The sequence below is a fragment of the Galeopterus variegatus genome, unplaced genomic scaffold, assembly GCF_000696425.1.
Source record: "Galeopterus variegatus unplaced genomic scaffold, G_variegatus-3.0.2 Scaffold60, whole genome shotgun sequence".
In the NCBI taxonomy this organism is placed as follows: Eukaryota; Metazoa; Chordata; class Mammalia; order Dermoptera; family Cynocephalidae; genus Galeopterus; species Galeopterus variegatus.
The window spans coordinates 651,014-661,586 of NW_007726171.1; the positions used below are offsets into that span (position 1 = coordinate 651,014).

General features: G+C 54.1%; 2 protein-coding genes and 1 long non-coding RNA gene across 3 annotated transcripts in view; 2 read left to right on the forward strand and 1 right to left on the reverse strand.

The window, feature by feature from the left end:
• Window positions 1-703: 703 nt before the first annotated feature.
• Window positions 704-1,590, reverse strand: LOC103593123. Its single transcript, XR_550715.1, has 2 exons — window positions 1,386-1,590; window positions 704-943 (listed from the first exon to the last, which is right to left on the reverse strand). It is a non-coding gene; the product is annotated as an uncharacterized LOC103593123 (long non-coding RNA).
• A 224-nt stretch (window positions 1,591-1,814) lies between these two features.
• On the forward strand, window positions 1,815-5,066 carry HOXC9 (homeobox C9). The gene is made up of 2 exons (XM_008576083.1): window positions 1,815-2,448; window positions 4,151-5,066. The coding sequence occupies exons 1-2, from the start codon at window positions 1,911-1,913 to the stop codon at window positions 4,393-4,395; spliced, it is 783 nt and encodes a 260-aa protein (XP_008574305.1). The 5' UTR covers window positions 1,815-1,910; the 3' UTR covers window positions 4,396-5,066.
• The window catches only part of HOXC8 (homeobox C8), a 12,488-nt gene continuing 3,991 nt past the window's right edge, over window positions 2,077-10,573 (forward strand). Inside the window, exons 1-2 of the mRNA XM_008576070.1 lie at window positions 2,077-2,090; window positions 8,835-8,841. The gene's annotated coding sequence lies outside the window, so the exon portion shown is untranslated. The remainder of the gene's footprint in view (window positions 2,091-8,834; window positions 8,842-10,573) is intronic.

Here is a 10,573-nt window from a genome sequence, read left to right on the forward strand (position 1 = left end):
CTGCTATACCCTCCCCACCAACTTTCCTCCCCCTCTACATATTACACTCTCTAGCCCTTCTCTACCCCAGAAGAGACAGAACGACAGAGATGTGGGAGAAAACCAGCCCCTGCCCCCACCCCTGGCGTTTGGTCCCCTCCTAGGGACAAGAGATGGAAAGAAGGGCAGGCGTGGCCCATGGCCGGTTCTGGGAAGCCTCCGTCCCTGCTGCCTTCAGATCCTGTATCACAGCCTCAGCCCCTGCCTATTTCCCCTGGCGCAGGCTGGGACTCTTCCCTTCTGACCCTGAAATTGCACCCCTCCTTCAAACAGTCTATCCTGCGTAGGTGCACCATGTCTCTGGGGACATCACCTGTCCCTCTCCTCCCCCCAGCCAACCTCCCTGCCCCCCTGTCCTGCACCCACAGTAAGAATTTCCTGCTTGCCTAAAGCCCCCCTTTATTAAACCACCATGGGACAGTCTGATGGAAACAGAAGGCTGGGCAAAAGGAACCCCAAATTCAAGGAGGAGGGTAGCAACCAACTTATTGGGGGTAGGAATCCAAGTTGTTTGATATTCCCCAACAATCACACTGCCTCCTCCAGAATTCCTGCACCCGACCCCAAAGAAATTGCTTTCTCCCATCCCTCTGTTGCTTTTATCCCCGTTCCAAAAACAGCCTACAATTTTATTTAATGAAAGACACATTTATGAACAATCAAATGATCCTCATAAAAATTTTATTGAAGGACGTAAAAACAAGCTACTTGCCCACGACCGAGGTCGCTCTCTCGCCTTGCCCGCTCTCACCCTGGCTCTCTGGAAGACAGAACCAAGGAGTGACTTCTTTTTTTGGGGGGGCGGTGTCGCAGAGATGGAGTTGGGGGCAAAGGAGGGTGAGCAGGAAAACGGGATAGGGACGCCCCTCTTAAGTTCTGTAGATCTCTCCTCCACTTCTTCAAGCTGGCAAAGAAAGATAAATAGACATAGACAATAAATCTAAAATAAAGGCGCCTGTTTATCTGTGCCAAAGCAAAGAGAAGATTTCTGACGCTGCTGATAAAGGTGTACGAGATCCGCAGGTTCTACCCCTCCCACCCGCAGACCACCTTCCCCAAGCTTTCCCTACCCCAGATTTGGGGGGCTGAGTTGGCCAGTGACAGAAGGACGCTCCCCTTTCCCTCCTTTCCTCTCTCCACCCCAGCTGCCTCAGTCCCCTCCCACCCTCCCTCCCTCCTCGCTGCTGCTGCTCTTGAAAGAAATACATACATACACACTATTTAAAAACGCATTTTTAAAAGCCACGTTCCGAACTGACAATCGCTGATCTGGGCTCGCGCAGAGACTGCGGGAGCGTCGGGGCCGACAGAGACGGATTACGTCAAGAAATAGTTCCTCCACCTACCTCGGCCGGCCTCCCCGCCCCTGTGGGGCTCCCGCGCCCGGCTCGGCCCCGGGGGTCCGGGAACCCTGGCTTCGGAGACTGGCATTTTCACCCCATTAAAAAATCCTCATAGTTAGGGGGAGGCCATCTGCTTGTGGGTGGACATGGGCATGGGGCGTTCTCTGATGAGATACGAGCCGTCCTGAGCGGGTGGCCGGCGCCTTGGGTCCAGAGTTCCGGACCCCCAGGAAAACGCAGGTCGCGGGGATCAGCAGAGAGAAGGGGGTGGGAGAGTAAAAAAAAAAAAAAAAAAAAAAAAAAAAAAAAAAAAAAAAAAAAAAAAATACACACACAAAAAAAAAAAAAGCCCCTGCGCATTGATCCGCGCCGTATTTTTGGGTAAATACGATCACGTGGGGGCCGGGAACCAATGAGCTGCGGGGAAAAGGCTGGAAAAATAATTACCTGCCTTGATTGTTCTGTGAGCAGATAAAAAGTACATATACAGTTCATACAATAATCTTATGTATGTAAAACCCTGTTACGATGTCGGCGACGGGGCCCATCAGTAACTATTACGTGGACTCGCTCATCTCTCACGACAATGAAGACCTCCTAGCGTCCAGGTTTCCGGCCACTGGGGCTCACCCCGCCGCCGCCAGACCCAGCGGGCTGGTGCCGGACTGTAGCGATTTTCCGTCCTGTAGCTTCGCGCCCAAGCCCGCAGTGTTCAGCACGTCGTGGGCGCCCGTGCCCTCGCAGTCGTCCGTGGTCTATCACCCGTACGGCCCCCAGCCCCACCTCGGCGCCGACACGCGCTACATGCGGACTTGGCTCGAGCCGCTGTCCGGCGCCGTCTCCTTCCCCAGCTTCCCGGCCGGGGGCCGTCACTACGCCCTCAAGCCGGACGCCTACCCCGGGCGCCGCGCCGACTGCGGCCCGGGCGACGGCCGCAGCTACCCGGACTACATGTACGGCTCGCCCGGGGAGCTGCGCGACCGCGCCCCGCAGACACTGCCCTCGCCCGAGGCGGACGCCCTCGCCGGCAGCAAGCACAAAGAGGAGAAGGCCGACCTGGACCCCAGTAAGTTGGGAGCAATTTTCCTTTACAACTGGCGCGGGAGGGGAGGGGAGGACGGGCGGGGGGATCCGGATTACAGCCCCTTCGAGCGGCGCAGGGAGCGCGGGAGAGGGGCGAGGGGCGAGGACTCAATAAAAGCGAATTACCTTGGGGAGCTTTCAGGGGCAGGAAGGTCTGAGAAGGGGGCCCAGGGAGCCAGGTTGGAAGAGGGCCTAGGGGGGCTCCTCTCCCACGAGCTGATTTTGATGAGAGACCCCTGTCCCCCTTCCCAGCCCAGGCTTTTTGGCTCAGTCGCCACTTTGGAAGAAATGCAGACAGGACCAGGGGATGAGGCAGGGGCGAGGTTCATTTTATGGTTTGCAATGGGACAGGGGAGAGGTGAGGAGGACCCTAGGGGCAGAGAAGGAATACCCCAGGGAGAAAAATCAGCCCTTCCTCCCAGTCAGCATGGGGGATCCTCACCCCACTAGCAACAGAAACAGAAGATCCATGGACTTCTCTTCCAGAAGCACTGGGTGAGGGGTCTGGGAGATTTATCAGCCTGGGAACTTGAAGAGATCAGTACTTCCAGAGAGAAGTGGGGAGAAAACTGGGGTCTGAGTCGTCTTAAACTTGAGAACCCTCTTCTGAGGGTCTGAAAGGGTTGAGAATGGAAGTCAGGGATGAGGAGTGGGGAAGGCATCTCTAAGATTAGAGAATTCTACACACACTCTCTCTCTCTCACACACACATACACACTCTTCAATCAGGGAAACAGGAACCTTCTGAGTATTCCAAAGAAGGGCTGGGGTAGGTGGGGGGCAGGTAGGAGCTGCAGAGCCAAAAAAAGGGGAAAGAAGGAAAAATAGCGGATGAAGGGGTGCAGCCCCTTGGGTGTGAGGAAGTGTCTGGGGGAGTCCCAGGAGGGGGCTGCAGGAAATCTTTTCCTCCAGCCTCATAAGGGGCCAGGGCCTAATTATACCCCTCTGAAGCCTTCTCTCACTGCCCTTAGCTACTCCCATAAACCTGAAATTGGAGGCTTGGCTCCTGCAGAGCCTGTCCTGGGGCTGGCAGGAGGGGGGCACTGGAGGCCAAACAGGCAACCTAAGATATAGGGGAGTTGTCCCCAAGGCCAGCAGCTCTCTGGGGAGAAGAGAAAGACTTTTCCCATCCCAGCATCACCCTGAGAATTCGCCTCAGCAGGGTCGAACTCCGAGCGGGAGACGGGTGCTGGAGAGGGTGGTGAGGGGTTTAGGGACTCTCAGGGTCAGGAAGCAGAACTGCTAAAATTTCAGGACTTGGTCGTGGGCTGGGAGGATGGGAGGGGGCAGAGGAGGAGGGAGGTGGGGAGGAGAGAGACCTCGCTATAAAAATAAAAAACAAGAGAGAGAAGCGTTTATGGGCCTATGAAACGGTTGGGAATTTGGACTTTTTATGAGGATATTCTCGAATTACTACTCTTGAAGCAGAGGACCAGACTGTAGGGGCTTTGATAGCTTCAGATTTCCTACCGTTTTAGGTACTGGAAACTAAAAAAAAAGGGGGGGGGAATGGGGCGGGGGCAGAATGCAAAAGGAGGAAGAGGGAAAATTCCTAAAGCAAAACGTATCCAAATTCAGGTTCAATTATTGGGTTTGGGGAGCTTGGTTAAGCCTGGGGGTGGAGTGGCAGAGGTCCTGGTCTGGAAAGGGGCTTCACTGACCCCTGCCTGTGTTTGGCCCTCCAGGCAACCCCGTGGCCAACTGGATCCACGCCCGCTCCACGAGGAAGAAGCGCTGCCCCTACACCAAGTACCAGACGCTGGAACTGGAAAAGGAGTTTCTCTTCAATATGTATTTAACCAGGGACCGTCGGTACGAGGTGGCCCGGGTTCTCAACCTCACTGAGCGGCAGGTCAAAATCTGGTTTCAAAACCGGAGGATGAAGATGAAAAAGATGAATAAAGAGAAAACCGACAAGGAGCAATCCTAAACCCTGCCCAGCCTGCTGCCTCGGCACAGACAAGGGAAAAACAAAAGCCCCACAAAAATACCCCAACCCAGGCGGGAGAGAGCACGAAAAAGAAAAGAAAAGAGCAAGATAGAGAAAAGCCAATCAGCTTAAAAAGAAAAAAAAGGGGGGGGGAAGGAAAACTCTTGCGATTTGGGAGGGTTCAGTGTTGAGAAATTGGTGTTTTAGAGTTAGTTCTACGCAGTGAGGAGGAGGCGGGGAGAGAAACCGCGTTCTCTTCCCCCAGCGTAACTGAAATAAATGACACACACAAATGTGATTTTTTTTCTCCTTTCTTCAGAGAAGCCAGTACTTGAATCGCTATATTTCTATTTTTTTTTTCCTGTATCATATTTGGTCTGGGCTATCCCTCCCCAGGCCTGGGGCGCTATGCGTGCAGATTTTGTACAAAACACACACACACACACACAATAATGATTCCCAGCCCAGGAGCTGAGGGGCGAGAGCCGGGGACTGCGCCGCAGGCTGGGTAGGGCAGGGCAGGCCGGTGCCTCCGGCGTATACGTAGCAGTATTTCCTCTCACCCCCAGCGTCCAACCCCAGCATTCGTCCTGTAATGTGCTTCTGTTTGTTATGGTAGAACAGCTCTGTGTTAATATATCGAACTCACTTAAAAAAAATCAGAAACCCAACTGCATCCAGTTCTCGTTATTTGTTATTTTTCCTCCCTGTGGCTCCCAGGCTGCTGTCGTGGAGGCAAGTGCTGAGATCCTCTAGGGGAGGCTGGAGACAGAGAAGGGGCTCCTGTACCTCGGAAGGGCAAATGCCTGCTGCTTCTCTCCAGGCAGGGCAGGGTGGGGGTGGGGGCTCCAGGGGCAGGATGGAGGCTGCTGAGGCTGGGGCCCAGCTTGTGCCTGCCCCGGCTGGCTGCCTACAAGTTCCTGGTAGCTAGATTGGGGGGTGGTGGTGGCACAGCATGAATGGCTTTCCCTGGCTGTAATTAATTGTAATAATTTATGAGTACATGAGATCGGAGGGTAGAGATAGGTGAAGATGAAAGTTGGGTGCTGGGTGAGGGCCCAGGGTTGGATTCTTGCCTGGCTGCATTGGTGCTTTGGTGCTTCCAGGGATGGCTGGGAAAGAGGGCTGGGAGGGGGCTGCGGCCAAGAGGAAGGCCAGGAAGGCCTCAGGGGGGCAGGACAGCCATTAGGCCTGCATTGAGAGAAAAAGAAGAAAAATGCAGAGGAGGGGGAACAGGACAGAAGGAGAGAGGGAAGGAAAGAAGGAAGGAAGGAGAGAAGGAAAGAGATGGCAAAATCAGTACAATCAGAATTAGATTTGGTTTCTACTTCTCAGTGCATTCTCAGCTCCTCTCCCTTCCTTGCTCTCCTCAATATCTTTCTCTCTGTGTCTCTGTCTCTCTCTGTTTCTCTGTCTCTCTCTGTCTCTCTCTCTCTCTCTCTCTCATTTAGTTTGAATGTTGGTCTGGGGATGACCTGGGTCAGGCTGAGCAGCTGCAGCATTTCTAGGGAATGGTGCGGTCAGAGCTCAATGAAGCTGGTCAGAGACTATCCAGGAGTGGGGTGCTCCCTAGTGGGACCCCAAGCCCCCAAGCACAAACGTGTGGAGATGTATGTAACAGCCTGGTGGGGCTGGTTGGCTGTACTGCACCCCAGAGCACCTTCCCTAGAACCAGCAGTTTTCATCTGCTAATCAGAAGCAGACACAAGCTGCCGGGTATGCCTCGGCCTGGCGCCCCCTTTCTCGGAAATCCCCCAATCTGGAAACTATTAAAATCAGACTGCCTGAAATATAGCCCTTTAATATCTTAGGCTGCCCATTCTGCCGAGGGTGCAGGGTGTTGCTCTGCATACTTGGGGGATACCACCATAAAAGAAAAGAATTGGGGGCCCCAGCCCATTTGCGGTTCCCCCGCTAGCATCACCTTACAGGATGGGTGAGGCACTTGTAGAGACCAGCTATTTCCCTATCATTTGAATCTCTGACCTTCTCTTTCCATTAAGCAGTCCAATTTCGGGGGCTGGAGGAAGTTAGGAAGGGGTGAAGATTTTGTTTTGATAACATTTGGGGGGGGGAGCAATAAAGTCACAACTATGGGCTTGGCAGTCTCTGAAGCACCCGCTCCTGTTTCCCACCTAGGAAACCTTCCCAATTCCAGAAGCATTGTTTTCTTGATCTTTTTAAAAGATGCCTTGCCGATGGTTTTCTCTCTTTTCTCGCTTCCTCACAACTCCCTTCGGCCATTTCACTGTTCTGGAAACCTGGCCCCAGTTCCGCACCCGATGGAGGCCAAGGCACCCCTCTCTCTCTGGGTCTGGACCGCCGGGATGCGCGCTTCTCTGCCAGCCCGAGCTCGGCAGCGTTTCCGGGCTTCCACCCCGCCCCTGCTCCAAGGCCCTGTCGCCTCCCCTCGGCGTCTGTCAGCGCGGCCTGCTTCCTGCAGCCCGCCGAGCCGGGCTTACTGCGGGCAGGAAGGAGGGCCGCAGGGCTTAGAGGACCCTCTGCAGAGCATGGGATACAGACCAGGCCCATCCAGCCTGACCCACTGTTCAATCCCAGCCCAGCCTCCAGCCTGGACGTCAGGATTGGATTGGATTTTTATTCACTATCACTTATGAATTAAAACAACAATACGACACACATCTGGAGAAAGAAATGGAAGCTGGGGAGAGAAAGGGACTACCAAACGCCCCCCTGCCCTAGTCTTTCCTTCCCTCCTCTCCTCTGCTCCTTTGTCAGAATCACAAAACCCTAAAGGTTGTTCCAGTTGGGAAGGCAGGATAGGTACATTTCCGCAACCCCGAAATGCCACTTTTATGGCGCTGTTTGTCTCCCTGCTCTGGATTCTGAATGGGGCTGAACAAAACAGCAGCGCGGAGCTGGCTAGACGTCTGGGCTTAATTGTTTTATGGTTTAAATAAGGTGGACACTCTTTCCTTTGAAATCGGATTATAGGAATGTTTTGTCTATAGCCCACGGAGAACAGTATCTCACTGGCTGGAAGGGAGAGGTGGAGAGAGCTCTCGAGAGAGGGATGGGCTACAAACCAGGGGGCAAACAGCCTGGAGAAGTCAGAATCCCACCCCAAAGTCCTTCAGGAGGTGGCAGAATAGGCGGTGCGGGGCCAGCATCAGGGTAAGAGGGGCGAGGAGTTTAGGGTGTAAGGTGCGGCGCGGCGGACAGGGTGGCGGGGGCTGCGCAGCGTGCATCCGCGTGCGCGGAGGTGTTCGGACCTTAGAATTGCGGCTGAATGGAGGGAGATCGTGGCAGTTTCTTTGAACAGTGTCTCACTGCGAGAAGGGAGGGTAACGAAAAGAGAAAAGTGTGGAACCTTTTACGAGGTTTATTTCAAGAGCTTAGAAAACAAAAGAACAGCGGTCCCAGGGCAACTCCCTTCCGCGGAATCCCTCTCTTTCGCACCCATTTGGAGGCTCCTTCCTCCCACTTCCCACCTTTGGGTCAAGCCTGGGACCTCTCCTGGCTTTTTCCCGGCCCGGACTGCATTGGAGCAAGTGGACGCGAGGTGGCGCTGTTGCTCAATGTTAGAGGCGGCGGTGCCCCGGGCCGTCCTGGCTGCACTGACATTTGAGGCCCGGCCGGGAGCCACGGCGAGAAGGCCCCGCGCCTCGGCCCGGACCGACCCCGCTGGCTCCGAGCAAATTAATCCTCTCACCTGTGAGGTGTAAATAATTCGCGAGTGGCAGCAGGAGATGGGACCTCGCTCTGGTAGCGGGCTCGGGAGGCGCAGAAGGGCGGGCATCGAAAATAATCGCTTTGCGGAGGAGATAAGTGCGAAGCGGGCAGCGCGTAATTAACACAAAAAGGAAGAATGACCCGGACAAACGAACATAAATCCGTGGTACCTAGGAGGGCGGTGCAGGCCTCGGGGAGAGGGACAGAGACGGCCCCGGCGAGGATGGCTGCTTGCGGTTCCTTTATTTCCAGGCTCAGGGAGCGAAACAAACCAGATACGTGTAAAAGAAAAAAAATTTTTTTAATTAAATGTAAGAAACGCGAGGAATCCCCGAAAGGGAAATCAAGTCCGGCCAGGGGTTTCAGGACTGGTGGGTTCTCCGGGCAGGCGGCGGTGGCGGAACACTCTGGACAGTCGCATTCCAAGACACAAAAGCCCAGAAGAATAGCTCTGTGGCAGGGTTTTCGCTGCACCATAAAATGTCGAAATGTTCCCCCACCCCCTAAAAGATAAGGCGCAGGCCCCAGAGCGGATCCGGCCCTCTGGGCCTCCTCTTTCCAGGCTTCCAGGCAAGGGAAGAGAAAGTATTTATGACAGTCTCCAGGGACCCAGATGCTGGGAGCCCAGAGTCCGCCCTGTTCATCTCAGCACCTGAAGAGCAGGCTAAGAAAAGGCAGGGCTGGAGCCAAGGCTGGAGAGGGCTCTTGGAGTGATGGAGACCCCCACTATTCTGGACTCTAGGGAGGCCGGCAGCCCTGGCACAGCCCCTCTCTGACCCTTCCCTCCTGCTGCTCTCTGGCCAGAGTTATGGGTGTCAAAGAGTTTGGGAAGTCCCTAACTCAGATGGGACTGGGTTCCCCCAAATGCAGGAATTCCTGGAAAGGTCTCTTGCTGTGGCACCAGTGAATCTCCTTTGGGAATCTGGCTGAGAGTGGCCATTTCCCCAGCAATTATTTAGATAATAGAGGGATGATGGGGTTGTGGAGAGGAGAGGGCTCTTTCTCTCTAAGCTATCCTGCCCTGCACTGCCATGTCTTTCTCCATCCCCAGAGCTGGGCTCCTAATGGGGAAGGAAAAGATCTGGTTTTCTAACCACCTCCTTCCTCATCCAACCCCGAAACCCCAGGATGTGGAAGGAAAACAGGTAACACATTTTTTTTAATGATGCAAAGAGCTAGAAGAGCATCTGTGTTTGTCAGATATTATGTACATACGTGCCTGAGTGTGCACGTGTGTGTGTACAGTGTCCGAGGTGACAGGAATGCTTCCAGGCATGCATATGCTAGTTTACAGTGAGCATGCACTTGATGTGTCTCAGGGTGAGAAGGTAGTATGCACAGTGTGTGTGTATCCGAGTGTGCCCCAGAATTGCCCTGTGTGTAACAACCTCACAGACTGTGGAGGGAGAGGACTAGAAAAATCACTCTCATTCATCTTTTCATTCATATGCCCACAACACACATAAACATGGCTCTCTCACTTTCTCCCTTTTTCTCTCTGTGTTAAGCCCACATAATTGTACACATCTATGGCCAGGGAAGGGTACTGATGAACTAAGGTTCTTTCATTCATTAGAATTAACTTGAATTTGTTCAGTCTTGGGGATGGAGGAAACCCCCCAGAGAAAGTGTGGGTAAATATTTAAAGAGTGTCTGTTGACAGTTCCCATCCACATCCTGGCCTGGGCAGCCTGCCTGGGAAAGGGAGGCGGGTAGTGAAGCTGGGGGGGGGCCTCCAGGCCAAGCTGGCTTTTCCTATGGAATGGAGGTCTGTGGGGACAAGTAAGAGGCCTGCTCTAGACTCCTCCAACCTAGATACAAATAATCTCTTCAGAAGAAACATCCTGAATCAGCCCAGCCAGACGCCAGGGACACACAAACTGCCCTTTCCTTCTTAGTCCCCATAAGCAGCTTTGCTCCCAGAGCCCCCAGTCCAACTCATGCCATTGCCTGAGTTTCCTGCTCCAGGTAGGGGCTGGTGTCTGAATGGGCAGTGTGTCCCTGACTGGGTATATGGAGTGCCCCTCCCCACCTCTGACCCTCTTCTCTATCCATAGCAGGCAGGCAAGAGAGTCGTGAGAATCTAAGGGAAGCAGGGCAGCTTCTGACCCTTGGGAGGGGCTAGGGGACAGAGGATCTGATGCCTGAAATACCTAGGGGATAAGGTGTGCTTGTTCCTCTTCGGAGTCCCCAGACTTAAAGAACCCCTTGAGAGCCCATCTTTTTGAGTTTGGGACCCTGCTCTGGCTTGCTGGTATTCAACCCCTTGGGGGTCTTATACCTGTTGAGATAACCTGAGTTGACCTGCTAGCTCAAGTATCTGTCTCTCAGAGAGGAAGGAAACGAGAAGGGGGGGGGGAGGCACCTTCTCTGAATGCTTACCTTGGAATAGCTGGCCCCGTCCATTAGCTGGGGCTGGCTCATCACCCCCTACACACACCACACCCCCCATCCCTCCCCCTTCCTCCCCTCCCCTTCCTCCGGG

Bases quoted from the DNA above. Each gene is read 5' to 3' on its own strand.
- HOXC9 (XM_008576083.1), top strand. From the start codon at position 1,911: ATGTCGGCGACGGGGCCCATCAGTAACTATTACGTGGACTCGCTCATC. The intron at 2,449-4,150 runs GTAAGTTGGGAG...TTGGCCCTCCAG, and splicing joins GAAGGCCGACCTGGACCCCA to GCAACCCCGTGGCCAACTGG.